This window comes from Cynocephalus volans, chromosome 12 (assembly GCF_027409185.1).
Source record: "Cynocephalus volans isolate mCynVol1 chromosome 12, mCynVol1.pri, whole genome shotgun sequence".
Lineage (NCBI taxonomy): Eukaryota > Metazoa > Chordata > Mammalia > Dermoptera > Cynocephalidae > Cynocephalus > Cynocephalus volans.
The window spans coordinates 4,723,352-4,739,542 of record NC_084471.1 but is presented as its reverse complement, the minus strand read 5'-3'; the positions used below and the strand labels follow the sequence as shown (position 1 = coordinate 4,739,542).

The 16,191-nt window shown below is 54.8% G+C and overlaps 1 protein-coding gene across 1 annotated transcript in view; it reads right to left on the bottom strand.

Moving 5' to 3' along the window:
• The window catches only part of CELSR1 (cadherin EGF LAG seven-pass G-type receptor 1), a 149,926-nt gene that overhangs the window by 7,006 nt on the left and 126,729 nt on the right, over nucleotides 1-16,191 (bottom strand). The window contains exons 21-25 of the mRNA XM_063075249.1: nucleotides 15,266-15,470; nucleotides 14,260-14,427; nucleotides 11,925-12,051; nucleotides 9,318-9,518; nucleotides 1,623-1,797 (exon numbers count right to left, since the gene is read on the bottom strand). Of these exons, the coding sequence (XP_062931319.1) occupies nucleotides 1,623-1,797; nucleotides 9,318-9,518; nucleotides 11,925-12,051; nucleotides 14,260-14,427; nucleotides 15,266-15,470 (876 nt within the window). The remainder of the gene's footprint in view (nucleotides 1-1,622; nucleotides 1,798-9,317; nucleotides 9,519-11,924; nucleotides 12,052-14,259; nucleotides 14,428-15,265; nucleotides 15,471-16,191) is intronic.

The following is a 16,191-nucleotide window of genomic DNA, read 5'->3' as shown; positions in this document are numbered from 1 at the left end:
TGTCCACCCGCACCCCAGCTCTACACCCATCCTTCTGTACTTAATGCCCACCTGCCCTGGGAGCAACTCCCCGAGGACAGAGGCTTTGCCCTGTCACTCCTGTTCTGACCCCAGGCCTAGAATGGAGCCCGGCACAGAGGAGGCACTCAACAGATGAACGGCCGGACGGACAGACGACGAGTGAAGGAGCGCAGGAACGAGCACATCCTTCCAACTCTGGGGTATCTGGGCAACTGAGACTTGGAGGGCCAGAGAGACCCCGCATCATCTGGTGCACCCTGGAGTCCAGGGGCTGGGACAGCTGCCCCGGCCGACACTGTGACGAGGGCTGTCAGCTCTGCCCCAGACAGACCAACGAGGCGGCTGCCACCGGCCAACGCCCTCATCTCAGCCTGAGCTTCCTCCAGAATCATCCTAAGATCTTGTGCAAGAGACTTAAGTGTTAAAAACAGAAACCAAAAAACAAAAAAAACCTGTTTCTGAAGTTAGAAATGTGAACTATCTGGATTTAGTTCCAAAGCCCCCGTAAGAGGCAGTGACATTTCACACGTGTAACGTGACAGAGGTGGTGGGGGAGGCGTCTTCCGCGAGGCACCAGGATGGCTTTCTCATGGGGCAGCCACATGGCCACTCTCATGCGGCTTTCTCAACACCCTCCTGCCACTGACACCTGACCACAAAGACAGAGCCTCTGTCAAGCCAGGAGGCGGCGGCTGCCGGGGAGGGGGCCCCCCACCCCCCAGTGGCTCTGGATGGAAGCAAAAACAGTCCCTCAGGGTCCCTCCGAGCAGAGGGAGGCAAGTCGCATCAAAACAGCCCAGATGGCCTGGGCCAGGAGGCTGTCCAGGTGGGAGCAGAGAGGGCTGGGGGGAGACCAGTCATCGACAATGTTGTGGATGCCAGGGTGGCACAACCGCAGACCCCAGTCGTGGCCCCAGGTGGTTCTAGACAGAGCCCTTGGGGCAGCCGCACCTCCTCCCCAGTGCCTCTAGCCTCACACTTTGTGTCCAGACCCCTGGCACCCAGGGGCTACCAAGGAGAAGGGGGTTCAGCTCTTCCTTTTATGAACAGAAGTGCAGATCTTTCTCAAGAGGAAGCAAACTTGACTCTGACATTCAGGGAGAAATATGCTGAGGAAGCTGTTCTGTTCACTGATTCACTCATTCATTCACCTGCCCATCCATTGATCCATCCATCCATCCACCCACCCACCCACCCATCCCTCCGCCCATCCACTCATCCACCCGCCCGTCCACCCATCCACCTGCTCATCCGTCCGTCCATCCACCCAGTGGGCAGTATGGAGCTTTCGTCTGGTGCTGCAGACAGAACCCTGAACAGACCTGGACCCAGCTCTCAAGGAGCTCACAGCTAAGGGGAGACGCGCCTCCTGGATGGGCACTGAGCACTCGTGCACACGAGTGTGCAGGGCTGGGGCCACCTCTGCTAGGGGCTGGACAAGCATCAGAGCAGGACATGGACGAGAAAGGAGGCAGACAGCTCTCCCCGCCTGCACCTGGGACACATGGATGCCCCGCAGAGCAGTGCTTGGTTAGAAATCTGTGTTTTCCTCCCGGCCACCCAGGAGGCCCTCACCTGTGACAAGGACTGCACGTCCTCACCTGTGACGATGGCCGGGATGCCCCAGCCCACGACGTAGTAGAACCTCATGGGCCCCGCGTCGATATTGCGCACTTCGGTCAGCATGCGGTAGACGTGCAGGCTCTCCACGAGCGTCCAGGCGAAGGTGCTCACGTAGACATAGTGCAGGAGGATGGCAACCACCGTGCACAGGAACTGCGCGGAAGAGGATGGGGCTCAGCGAGGGCCCTGCAGGGGCCGAGGCTGAACGGGCACAAGGGAGGGGAGCAACCAAATCGGGCCACTCCGCAAATGTGAAGGTCTGGTGTCTGCAGCAGGAAATCGAGCTGCCTGTTCTTCCCACGTGATTCACCCAGTAGCAGCCGAGCGTCAATGATCACAGCGTCTCAGGCTCCCAGTGTGGAACAGGGGACAGGGGCATGGGGCCTCCCTCCTCAGCTCGGATCACTGCCAGGAGAGAGCACAGCTCAGGGATGAGGGGTGGGCAGAGCATGTGGTTTTTTGGGGAGAGCTGGAAATCTGGATTTCTATGATGGCTCCAAATCTTTAAATGTTAGCATTTAATTTAAAGTTAAAAATGCTATGAGGGCTGGCCGGTGACTCACTTGAGAAAGTGTGGTCCTGATAACACCAAGGCCATGGGTTCGGATCCCTATACAGGGATGGCCAGTTGGCTCACCTGGGAGAGCGTGGTGCTGACAACACCAAGTCAAGGGTTAAGATCCCCTTACTGGTCATCTTTAAAAAAAATAAAATGCTATGGAGGGCCTGCTCAGGCTGAGGGCCCCCGACTGTGACAGTGGCCTGCACCCATGGTCACTGACCCCACACAGATCTTCACACCCAGTGGGTGCAGCCAGAGGGAGGGAGCAGCATCACGCAGTGACCTCAGTGCCGAATAAGAACGAGCTCCTCGTGCCTGCGTTGGTTTCATGGAGCCTTACATTTTCCACCAAAGAAAGAACAAGGATGGGAGTGTTCTACGTGTCTGTCCCCAGCTGTGCACAGCCCCCAGCAGGGCTGTGTGTCTGGCCAGTGGCCCAGTGCCGGGAAGAGAAAATCAATGTCCATGGGGCAGCTACAGGGCAGCAGGTGGTCCCTCGGGGCCTTGGGGCAGCTGAGCCAGGTGGGTGAGCCAGCCCTGTGTGCCTGGACACAGAGGGAGGTGTCAGAACGGGAGGAAGGAGGCAGGGAGGCGCTGGGACACTGCGGGATCACATCCCACATGTTCCTGGACAGGACTTGAAGGTGTGGCCCAGAGCAGTTTCACATCAGTCGCTGGGAGGGGTTGTTCAAGCCAATGCCCCCACGGCTGGCCAGCTGGGAGATGGTGGCAAGCTGACCTCACAGGTCTCAGGAAGCTGGGCCACTCGGTAGGGGATGGGAACGCCGAGTGGAGAGGAAAGAGAAAGGCGCTGGCCCCTCAGCTGGGCACTACCCCTGGCCACACCCACAGCTGGTCCCACCTGTAGCCACACCCCACGGCAGCCCTGCCCCCTTCCACTTGCTGTCCAATCGTCCACAGCTGTCCCATCAGCTTCCCAGGGTCTCAGTGTTTTCCCCAAGGAGATGCCCTCGATAGACAGAATAGCAGAAGGAGGGCCGTCACCTCACCACATGCAGGACGCCACTCTGCTCAGGCACCAGGTCACTGCACCCCAAGGGGAGCGCAACAGAGCACAGGTGTCAGGTGCTACCTGCTACAATGTTAACCTTGATGGGCCACATGCTCTCAAGAAATAAAACCCAGGGGTGTGGGAGGGAGCCATTTTAGCACTAACATTTGTCAAATACAGTATAAGAAAGAACCAAAGCTGAAGGAGAAACCATCCTGCGTCACGACTGGGGACGTGCTATTGCCTCAGACATTGGACCTGGTCAGGAAACCAGGAAACGGGCTTGGAGGGGCAAGCCTGGGGCTGGATGAACCCCACACCACACACTGCGGTTTCCTGAGTGGAAATCACGGTTGGCTTAGGAAAAGGAAGGTGAGACGGTTGGTTGGCTCGTTGCCTTAAATAGTGTGAAAAGTAAACCCACAAAACCACCTTTGGAAAAAAAAAAAAGTGCTAGAAATACGACTTCTTCGCTCTAGTGGGGTTGCACATGCACAGAATTCTGCACTCAATGCGCACCTTTTCCAGAAACAGAACAAAGACAAAACACTCATGCATAATAAATCATCTCAGCCTGCCAGTGTTCTGGGAGACGAAAAGCCTTGCCCAGAGACAGGATTGTGAGTTTACAGAAAGCCCATAAATACCAGGCACCATGCCAAGACCCCGACCTCTGCGCACCGGCTTCCCCTCTTCTTTGTGCCCGCTCCGCTCCAGGCGTGAGTCAGCGCTCGAAGCGAGGGGCCCCCGGCACTTCACACGGGGTGCTGAGTTGCAGGGAGCGGCTTCCGCCGACCCTACGTTCCCCTCTATTCAGACCACTCAAAAGCATACTTGAAGGTCCTGCAATGGACCCTGCAGCTTCCCACCAGAAGCCTTTGCCTGCCTGGTGCACGGATAAGACAGAGCATGCAGGTGAAGGTGCGCCCGGCCATGGGTGCAGAGACACCGCTACAGTCCCCCATGCGGGGCCCCCGCCAGCCCAGCGCCCGGCCTAGGGGTGCACCTAACGGCAGTGAAGACGTTTGGACTCGCGTCTAACAAATGCTCGGAGTCTATCCTATGGCCATGCCTGGGGCGCCACGTGTCGCTGCTGAGAAGCCACTACGTTCACTCGTGGAACCCGCTCAAGGTCTGCCTGCAGTCCCTCCCTCCCAGAGGGTCCCTCTGCGTGCAGTAAACAAGGAGGCAGAGCTCAAGCCTGCAGGTGGCCCTGAGCAGCAGCCTGACGATTCCATCTTGTCTGTTGGTTCCGCGTCCTGTCCCAGGCCTGTCCATTCCCACTGACAGCCTCTCCCCTGGCGTGGGAGGAGGCCTTGCCACACTCCAGCTCTGCGCCTCCCTCGGTCCCTTCGTGGGTGCGTCCATCCTTACCTCATGCTGCCACTTCGCCTGGGTTTTCATCTCAATTAGCCACATTCTCAACCACTCATTCCCCCTTCCAGGGACCTTAAGGTCACCCCGATTCTTCCTTCCTGCTTCCTCCGTGCCTGGATGGTCCTGACCCGGTCCTCCTCCCCATGCCTGCTGCCCTGGACTTGGTTCTGGGCCTGCCTCTGCCTTCCAGACCCGGGAGCCCACCCTCCCAGCTGCTTGCCCGACTCTCCCCGTCCTCACACCTACTGTCCACCTACTGCCAGCTTTAACTTTCTAAAACGCTGCCTGCAAAGAGAAGATGGAGCTCCTGGTGTGGCCCCAGGTTCCCGATGACTTGTTCCCCGATCCGTCCCCTGCCCCTTATCCTGGACCCCTTCCACTGGGTGGTCCCAATGAGCCCTTCCCTGACCAGGCCCAGCTCCCCATCTGCCAGTGAGGGCGGGGTGAGGGCAGGGGTGGGAGGTCTTCTTGAATCTGGGTCTTTGGTAGATTTAACACAATGAAAACCAATACGTCCTTGTGTGAGGAATGAAGAAATGACAGCTGTGTCAACAGCAGATGGCAGCAGTGCTGGGTGGCCCACCGACCCCAAACACCCCTATAACTTCCTGAGGTCACTACAATTGCATGTGTAGTGGTCAGCTGGTCTCACGTCTCTCTAGGGGGTTTATAGTCACTATTTAGTGACGGGACATGAAATCGCACACACAAGTAGCGACCTGCCACAGGTCTCAGGAAGGCGGCTGCGCGGGGCAGGTGGCCCGCAGCTCTGACCTCCGGGCGGTTGGACCGCGCAGCGCCAAGTCCTGCGGGGCTCGCACAGCAGCAGCACCAGAGACCTGGGCTCCCACTGTGGCCTTGCCGTCTCCCACCTCGCCAAGCCCGGCTTCCCTCGCCCGTGAGGAGCTGTGCCCCGCCTGCCGGCACCCGGGAGGTGGGAAGGAGACAAAGCGTGTGCAGCCCAGGCATGGCACCTGCGCGGAGCAGAGCTGGCGTGGCCACCACAAGGTGGCCCTTCCCGTGTGCAAGCCCCAGGCATGCTGGGACCCTTTTGCTTTGAAAACCCTGTGTACGAACAAGCAACATCATCCCTGGTAACCAGCTGGGAATGCCCAGGGCTGCAGCCCCCACTCGGGCACTGTGCTGTCCTCTCCACCTGGCATTGTGGACGTGTCCCCAGCCACCGGCCCATGCCTCCCTCCCATATTACCCATCTCATGCCCCCTCTTGGGCTCCACCTTGACCTGAATCAATTTCATATACATTAGGTTTCCATTAGCCAGCTACCTTGCCAAACTCTCCACCTGATTTTCAGAATGGCTGTAAAGTCTTTTAGATTTTTCTGTGACCGCCACCACATCACCTACATCATCTCATAATCAGTGATGGTTTTGCCTCTTCCCTCCCGATCTCCATGCCTTCAATGCGATTTTCTCCCTCATTGCACTGGCAGCCGTCAGCACAGGGATGGATGGGCTGCAGGAGCGGGGTCCTGGCATTAGAGGAAATGCTGCTCGTATTTTCCCACTATTACTTATGTCAACAGTAGGTTCTGCAGATGCCTTTATTAGGTTAAGGAGCTCCCCTCTTCTAGGTCATTTCTTTCTAATTATAAATAGGTGTGAAATTCAAAAACTTTTCCTACATTGAGAAAAATCATATTTCTTCCTTAAATGTATTAGTGAGGTGAATGACATTTATGGATTTTTTATAATCTTTTTTTTTTTTTTTTTTTTGTCTTTTTGTGACCGGCTGCACTGCGCTCAGCCAGTGAGCAGCGCACCGGCCATCCTTATATAGGATCCGAACCCGCGAGCGGGAGCACTGCTGCGCTCCCAGTGCCGCACTCTCCCAAGTGCGCCACGGGTCGGCCCAGATTTTTTATAATCTTAAGTCACCTTGCATTCCTAAGATAAAGCCAACCTGGGCATGATTATTTTTAATACAACGATGTAAATTCTTTAAATGGTTACAGGACTATTTAGACTTTCTATATCTTAAATCAGTTTTGACAAATGAGTTGCATTTTTCTAAGAATATATCTACTTTCTCTAAGTTTCAAACGTACTAGCATAAAACTGTTCACAGTATAAGTATCTTCCCCCTTTTTTTTTTATCCCCAATATTCATTATTTGTGCTTTTATTCTTTTTTTTCCCCTTCATCAGTCTCACTGGAGATTTGCCCTTTCAAAAAACAACTTATGGCTTTTTTTTTTTTTAAATCTCCTCTTGTATCTTTATTTTCTGTTTTATTGACTTCTGCTGTTCATTATCTCCTTCCTTCCACTTTCTCTGGGGTTTACTGTGCTTTTTCTTTTTCTTTTTTTTTTTTTTTGTCCTTTTTTGTGACCGGCACTCAGCCAGTGAGCGCACCGGCCATTCCTATATAGGATCCGAACCCGCGGTGGGAGCGCTGCTGCACTCCCAGCGCTGCACTCTCCCGAGTGAGCCACGGGGTCGGCCCTACTGTGCTTTTTCTAAACCTCACGTTACACTGATTTTCAGCCTTTCTTCTTTTTTTGAACATCAGCATATATGATATAAATTTACCTCTAAGTTCTGCTTTAATTACACCCTCCAAGTTCTGACATGGAATATTTTCATTAAAATTTTTTCACTGTGAATCTTACCAATTTCCTTCAAATTTTTGAAATCAAGTTGTGTCTTCTACAGGTATATTTTGATTCCATTTTACCAGGTTCATACAAATTTAGAAAGTTTATATATCTCCCATCTGAATGGACCACTTCAGCATTCTATAGCCACCTTCTCTATCCCAAATATCGCTGTTAATCCTCAAGACAAGTTAGTTTGATGATTATATAGGTCTCTAGGTTTATTCAGCTTGGTGTTTTTCTATCATGTAATTTTTCACTACTCTCAATCTTTGTGCCTCTCGTGAGTGTCACACGGATTGACTTTGTATCTACTGGACAATCCCTGTCTTTATTTCACAGGCAAGATGAACTCCCTTGCCTCTGTCGGAGCCCAGTGCCCATGTACATGGACTGAACTTGCCAGCACAGACAGGTGTGCCTCGCTGGCTTCCAACCCAGCTGCAGGTGGGTGCACCTCTCTTCTTTGCCCAGACCCCGCTACCCTGGATGTCTTCCAGTCTCTGCACTTCCCTGCCCGCTGCAAACCCAGAAACCGCTACCTGGCAGATATCTCCTCAGCTGTTCATCTCGGCTGAAGAGTCACCTTCCCCTGCAGTCTCTGCAGGCTCCCCACCTAGGCTGGCCATCTGTGGTGCACCCCCAGAGCATGAGGCACGTCCTCTCAGGGATGTTCAGCTGTGGGATCACCAGCTCCAGGATGGAGGGGACCTGTACGCCTTGCTCCATCACCTGCGGTGTCTCCAGCCCCAGGCACCCAGTAGGCGCTCATTCAATGCATATCCATTGAGTCTCAAATGCATATCTTTTACTGCAGGTAAACGGTTAAATATGCCCAAAGCCCATGTCTTCTTCAGCAGCTGAGGACCAAATCTGGGTCAGCTCTGCTTGAACAACTTCAGAAAGAGCCTGTCAAGAATAAAAAAGCTTTGCCTGATGAGGCAAGGGGGCGAGCTGTGTGCGCCTCAGCCCGGAAGCCTGCTGTGGTCCCCTCCCACCAACAGCCACACGACCACGGACAAGTTCCTTAAAGGGATCTGCACAGCACGGGTGGCAGCGGTTGTGATCATGACCCTGGTCAGTTTCAGTGCACCTGAAGTGCTTAACTGCAGTCCTGGGCACGACTGCAACACAGTGACATTGTGGCTATTATGCCACTAACATGGGAGGGTGCAGTTTGAAAGACCATATTTCACCCTAAAAGGCTGACCTTCCTGAATGGCAACAACTCCTGGGCACAGAGGAGGACGCTGGCTGCCAGGTGGCTCATACCTGCTTCGGCGATTTGTAAGCTGTGCCTGTCTCTCCCTGAATTGAAGTGCTCAGGGGTTTCAGAGCCTAGGAAAAGGTGGCCTGATCGTCCCTGTCCAGAAAAACCTCACTGGCTTTACACAGGTGGCTGGATACCCGTGAGATCCCACAACCTCCAGGAGGCCACGTGGCACCCCGTGAGCCCCCACGTGCCCTGCAGTTAGCTGGCTCGGGTGGAAGTGGCTTCTCTTCTCTCATCTCACTCTCCACCAGTTACTCTCCCTCAGAAGCTCCTTTCTCACCGTCCACCCTCTCCATCCACCAGAAACCCCTCATCCAGTGCTGGGCCTGTTCTGGACTTCTCCCTCCCTCCCTGGAGAAGCCCAGGGGCTCTGACAGTGAACGGAGTGAGTGTGACAGGGCGGAGACCCTGCCACCACCAGCACTCGCCCATAACATGTGTCACCAAGGTCCTCAGGCTGCAAAAGCACCAACCACAGCTTGCAGGACTCTGGGATTTGACAAAGGACTGTGATTTCTTATGAGATCACCAGCGTCCATGTCAGGAGGATAAGACTCGACGCGAATGGAAGGAGGGTCCTGCCTGGGACCTCCCACAGGAGTCCCTGCTGCACCCGCCAAACTCAACCAGCAGGGACCGCCCCCGCCCCATGCCTTAAAGAGGTGAGTGAGAATCTGCCACCAGGCCAGCCTCGCTGAAAGCCCGACAGAGCAGAGCCACGTGGCGGCGCGTGCCCACAGGACAGCACGTGCGCCACAGGACGGCACGTGCGCCACAGGACGGCGCGCGCACGGGAGCCGCGGGCCAGGGCAGAGCGAGCGGCGGGGCCTCACCGGGTTTTCCGTCTGGTTGATCCCGACCACGAAGATCAGCTGGGAGAAGAAGAGGGCCCCGATGAGGTTCTTGTGGATGCTGTGCAGGTTGGAACGCAGCGTCCGGATGAGGGCAAGGAGGACGAAGGCCACCAGCAGGGCTGCCAGGGACAAGGACACGGCGGCGTAGGTGACAATCTTCAGGGGCAGGACCTCCCCGTGCTGCGGGTGGGTTGGGTAAAGGCAGGAGAATGTAAGGGCTGTGGCTCTGACAGAGTTTTTGCAGAATTAAGACAAGTGATTATGATGACATGATCAAAGACGGCAGGAACCAGCGTGACTGTGACGTGTTCTCAGGGTGGCACAAAATGAGAATGAGAAGCAAGTGAAAGGCCTGGGAGCGTGGACGAGCTCCGGAGGGGCATGGACACGGGAAGGGACTGAATGCCTCTGAGCTCAGTGCTTAGACGGCAGACTGTGTGTGACGTGTATTTTGCCACATTAAAAAAAATGAAAACAAAACAAAACAAACCACTCGCACATAAATCCTGCTGTCAGGAGACGCTGACTTTGTCTACCCAAAATTCTGAGCTGGGAGAGACCTTCCAAATAGACTCTCAGTTAATGCAACGCCTCCTGGGTTTTGTTTTGTTTAATGGTATTATAGATTTATTCTTTCGGCTGAAATGTGACTCCCTCTTTACAAGGAAAATGGGTAATTTGTAATAATACAACATGAGTAATACCTTTTACCGAGCATGCACAATGTGGCAGGGATTCTGATAAATCTGCCACCTGCATTTTTTCATACAATCCTTAGATCAAAACCCCGAGGAAAGTACTAATATTATCCTCACCTTAGATGAGAAAAGTAAAGCTTAAAGGGGTTAAATAACTTGCCTGATGTCACACAGCTGTACAGGGGACTTTATGCTCCAACTGTTTGGGACAAGCATGGTACTTCATATGCATAACTTGCGTTTTGGCAGCGCTGTCTGCCTGTGCACCCGTTTTATTCCTTGCTATGAAGCTTTCTGTGATTATCATGGGAATCAACTCCCTGTGTCAGCTGCTCACGTCTCTATAATAGCTCATGTTACAGTAGACTTTATTTTTTTAATTTCTGGATCCTTACTGCAAATTTCTCAAGGGCAGTAAACATGTCCTTTTTAAAAAATCGTGGCAAAATATACACAGCACAGAATGTACCGTCTTAGCTATTTTCAAGAGCACAGTCCACTTGTAAGTACATTCAGACTGTTGTGTTTCCTGTGCTTTTGCAATCTATGACACACTGTTGGGACCCAGTGCCCTGGGAAGTTTCAGCATCTGGAGACAACTGTTCAGGTTCTCTAGTAACTTCCGGAAGGTGCTGCTTGGGACGTGGAATTGGGCATTGTAGGCTGCGCAGAGGAGACCTGGAAGCCAGGACCGGGTTGGGCAGGGGAGGCCGAGTGCTCCTGACCCTGGGCAAGGAACTGCTCCCTCTGAGCACTGGCTGGGGTGGTTCAGAGGCCTCTGGCTTTGAGGTACCTCCGGGGCAGGGGGCCTTGGACTCTGACCCCAGTTTCATTTCTTCTGCTCAGTTTCAGCTTCCACAGTCCAGATGTCGGCACCTGGCACTGCCCATTTCCTGGGCACGAACTGACTCCAAATCCCATCCCTATGTGGACAAAGACCACTAATAGTTAACCCTCCAGGTGGAGCCCTGGTCCACCTGCCCACGGGAGGGGCCCAGGGATAGGCCGAGAGCACAGGGGGGCTCTACCTGCACACGACACAGAAAGGCACATCCTCCCCCAGGCCTGCCACCTGATGAGCACGTCACGCCACTGACTCACCCTCCCAAGAATTTGACAGAAAGTTGGGCCACTTCACGCCAGAAAGCCCTTGGGAAGGACAATGACCTGGGCTCCTGGGCCATATCCCACCCTGGAGAGGAGGCAACAGGCAAGGCCACCCCAGGCCTCTGGTTCTGGTGCCTAGACACCAGCGTCCCCAGGCTGGCCTCAGCCACCTTCCTGTCTCGATAACGGGAGGCTGGGACAGGCACTCTGGCCCGCCATGCAAGGGGCCCCACCAGCTGACCCATCTGCAGGACCACAATGGCTGGCTCACATTCCCAGGCTGCTTAGGATGCCAGAGGTTAAACATCAGCTGCCCCGTCACTGGGGGTGCTCCCGACCCAGCCTCTCTGTCCTTTGGGGCTAGCATGTGGCACCGAAGGGAGATAATCCCACAGGACCTGCCAGAGTCTCTTTACTCCTTACAGTGCAGAGTGGGTGTAGAAACAGCGTCTCCAGTGCACAGCTGAGAAGCGCACTCCGCAGTGAGGCGCGCATCCAGGAGCTTCTCTGCATCTGAGGTTAGGGGCTGCCGTAGTGAGTTTCAATGTACAACCCTGGGATCTTGGAAAACCCCTTTAATGGGCTTTTGTTATGGAAATCCTAACAGATTCTGGTGAATACGCCTGGAATGTACTTTTAATCAGTTGATTTGGTTTCTTCGAAGTGCTCAGAAGGAAACACACAGAATGTGGAGGGGGATAGGTGTGAAGGTAGGCTAAATTTCCAATTTCCAAAAGAACCAATCCCCAGGTGGGCAGGGTGGCCGTGGGAGGGTGCCCACCTCGCGCCGGGAGACGTCCATGAGCACCGCAAAGCTGGTCGTGTGGGTGCACCGGCAGGTGGCATGGGTCCGGTTCCTGGACAGGAGCTCACAGCCCTTGGCTGACCACCCTCCAGGGCCACCGGTGCTATGGAGAAAAGGGAGAAAGGGTGGGGTTGAGATGGTTCCCTCCACCAATGAGACCACCAAGGGCCGCCTTCACCCAGCCCTGGGGTCTCCAAGGTGGTTGTGACCCTGCTGGACCCCGTTGGAAGGAACGGGCAAAGACAAAGGGCAGTGGCTTGGGAGTACTGACGTCCGACCTCACCACCCACTCTGCACTGAAGACAGGAGCCACTGTCACCCGGCCACGAGGACAGCACCCTGGCAGCCACGCAGGACCATGTGAACGATCTCTCTTCACTTTTGTGGCTGTTGAAGGCCTCTTAGGAGCACTGTGTGAAGTTCAAGTTTATGTGTCATGTAGCAATAAAACTCAAATGGGACATTGCATGTCCACTGCATGCTCCTGTCTACAGACGTCAGCCGGTGATTAAAGCAGCTGCTTTGTGCTCCAGGCTTCTTTTGAGTCTAGGTGATTTCGGAAAGAATATCTCACGCTCACTTTACAATTTCATCTTCAGATTGCACAACATTTTATGGGAACCGTCTGGAAGCCAGGGCCCAATTATGACTCCCATTTTATTGATGGGAAGTCCCAAATAACAAGCTGTTATGAGGCGTGTGTCTCACCTCAGTGAAGGCCTTGCCCGCCCTGACTCTGGGAAAAATCACATAACCTCGCTGATCCTTAGTTTACAAATCTGTAAAATGGGAAGTGAAAGTTAATATGTCTGCCAAGAACTTTAAGACCTGGAGATAATAGGAGCAACGCAAAGCAGAGAGCAGACCATTAGCGCCACAGCTAATTGCCAGGATTCAAATGAGTGACCAAAGACAGCTGCGCCTGATGGCCGTGGGGCCTACATGCCAGACGGGCACGTTTCCCTCACCCTGAAAGGGCCTCGTTCATTCTCTTTTGGAAGCCAACTGTCTATTATGCTCCAGACACTGTGCTGGCTGCTTATTAACTGGAATTTGGAAAGTGCAGAAGCAGGAGGATGACGCGCCGTCTCTGCCAAGCTGAACGCGCTCCTGGCCTGAGCTCTGCAGGGCAGGCGCCCGCTCCCCTGCCCCGGGGCCAGCCCCCGCGCAGCCCGCACTCGGGCTGTCTGCTCAGTCCACAGGAATCATTCTTTGGAGAACGTTCCCATTGCACCAGAACTCCCAGATGCACAGTATTGTCCTAGCGTCATGCTCTGGGGGCGTGAGGGGAGGGCTCAGGCCCCAATTCCTGAATCCTGGGCAGGCCTCCCCTTTTCTAGTGAGCTCTGCTGGCATGGAGAGGAGCTGCGGCTCCTTTACCTTCTCGGGGCACTAGTCCTGGCAACAAGGGCTGTTCCCACCCATGTCCCAATTCCACTGTTTTCTCCTAAATGAAGGTAGCAAAAATGGAAACAAGCAAGCAGAGAAAAAGCAAGCTCCCTGTACAGACAGGGCGATGCAGAAGTCCATGCCTCATGAGCCCTGAGCTAACAAGACAAAGCAGAAACATGCTGGCTTCCAGGCCGTGGAGACACCACCGTGCCTCTGATCTACGTCTCAAGAACACCTCTTCCTCACTCAGAGGATGCTGGGATGTGCACTGGCGGCTCTGCTGTACGCCTCTGACAAATTACTGCAGAGCTCTCTGATGCTGCTTCTGAAACAGGCCAAATAAACCCTACTGCGGGCAGGTGCAGTGTCTGGGGGATAAAACCCCTGCAACTGTGCTGTCGTTGGTCTCACAGGCAAGGCTGAGGTCTGGGATCCCTGTCTGGCACAGGGACCCCCACACCTATCTGGGAGCTGCCACTGTCAGCAGGAGGGCTCCTGGGCCCAGCTGCTGAGCCCTTGCCTTGTTCCAGGGTGAATTGTGCACTTAGTCGGCTGCTGCATCACCGGGTCCTGCAGGGGAGCAGCCCTATCTCCACTGTCAGCTTCCTTGAGGGATGTCTGTGTGCATGCACGCACACGTTTGCATGTCTGTGAGCCTCCATGTGCGTATGTCGGTGTGCACATGCATGCGTGCATGTGGGAGAGGCTCTGACGCTCTCAGAAGCAGGGCAGGAGAATAAGTCTCCTGTCCCATGAGCAGCTGGAAGGGAAGCAACAGATTGCAAAGACGGTCCCCAAGGGATGCTCCACCGAGTCTTTGGGACCTGTGGGTACACTCCGGCCTCAGCAAAGCCCTTACACAGAAATGCAAGGCTCCAGTGGCAAGAGGTCACTGCCCCGGCCCCAGTGTGGCACTTACGTGAGGGAGTGGTTCCAGAACACGCACACAGGCTTGGTTCGCTCCTCTGTCTCCAGCAGGGCAAACTCCACCAGGACGGGCCTCTCCAGAGGGCTCGGGAGCGGAGCCCCCTCGCTGTATACCATGGCACTCACCACTGGGGTGTTAATGACGGGCCGGTTGGGCAGCCTGCAATTGAGAAGCCAGAGCATGGGGACAAATGCGATTAGGAAACGTTGATTTAAATCCTGTGTGCAAACATGCTGAGGACACAGGACAGACTTCTTTCTAGTATCAACTGAATCAGCCCGTGAGCACAGCGTCTTTGTCCTCTGCAGGTTTTATCACTAAGGGGGTGCACAGGAAGATGTGTCACCTCTGGGTTGGGGGGGGGCTTCATCAGAAATTGAAAAATAAAGGAAAGGTACACACACAAAGACGCAGTGGCCCCTTGACAGCAGAAGCTCTGGGCTGGCTCACACGACTAACGGGAGCCTGTGCAATAATTAGAGCTCACGGTGGAACTCCCTCTAGTCACTGAGGATGACAGGAACAGGAAGACCACGGAACCCAGGAAGTGTCTGAGAAGTGACACGGAGTTGGTGGGCGCCCACCTCTGATCAGGGCTGTGAAGCCCCTTCCGGGAGTGTTCATTACTTCCAGCCGGTACAGGCCCGGCAGCCCTTGGTGCTGGGACCAGACGTGGCAGCGGCAGACACAGCCACCCATGACAGCCTTGGGTCGGGTGCTGGGGGACAGGATGGGGTCCACAGAGGCACCAAGTGCAGGCGTATATGGGGAGGGGCTTTTCTGGCAGGAACCCTAGGATGAGCTGTGGCCAAGGGTAAGCAGTATTCCAGGCACTGTGCCTTCCTGGCAGGCCCAGAACCTCCATCCAAGGGACACCACAGGGTGGTGGTCTCTGCCCTTGGGCCAGGGTCACGGTGTAATGTCACTGTAAAGATGTGTGGGTGACCAGGATTTTGACTTGTGAAAGCTTCAGGACCCTCTGGGAACAGGCCCTCACCGGAGGCTCCGGCGATCGGGGTCGTAGTGCTCAGGCAGCAGCTGCCCCAGCGTCCGGTAAATGATGACCAGGGCGACAGCAAACTGGCCGGGGTCGTCCGGGTGTCTCCTCCGCCTGTTGAACGGGGCCTCACTCTGGGCGCTGGGCCCTGGGTGCGTGGTCTGCAGGGTGGCCCTCCGGCTGGCTGGCCACACCATGGGGCCTTCTGCAATGGGAGCACAGGGTGTGAGCACCTGGGCAGGAACTCCTGTGCTCCCCCCGGCTCACTGTCAGCTTGAGCGGTGCTTCTGAAAGAGCGACAGACGCCCTACGGAAAACGGCGCCCCACAGGGCTCCTCGAAAATTAAACACGGAATTACCCTATGATCCAGCAACTCCGCTGCTGAGCATATGTGCAAAGGAATTGAGAGCAGGGCCCCAAACAGGTGTCCGGACACCCGTGTTCTTGGTAGCACCGTTCACAGCAGCCAACAGATAGACACAAGCAAATGTCCATTGGCAGATGAACAGACAGACAGAATTCAGGCTACCCACACGACGGACGATCACTCAGCTCTAAAAAGGAAGGAAAGTCTGACACCTGCTACCACACCGACGAACCTCGAGGACCTTATGCTGAGTGAAATGAGCCAGTCACAAAAGGACAGACGACGTGAGATTCCACTTCCACGAGGAACGGAGGCTCGTCAAATGCACAGACAGAAAGGGGACTGCTGGCTGCCAGGGGCCGGGGCAGGGCAGGGAAAGGGGTCGGAGGTCAGCAGGGACAGGGTTTCAGATCTGCAAGATGAAAGGTGTTCCGGAGACGGGCTTCACAACAGCGTGGACCGCTTATGCACCACTCACCCGCACACTTAAAATGGTAAAGATGGTCAGTTTCTTGTTATGTGTATTTTACCACAATTTTTTAAAAAGTGACAGATGCC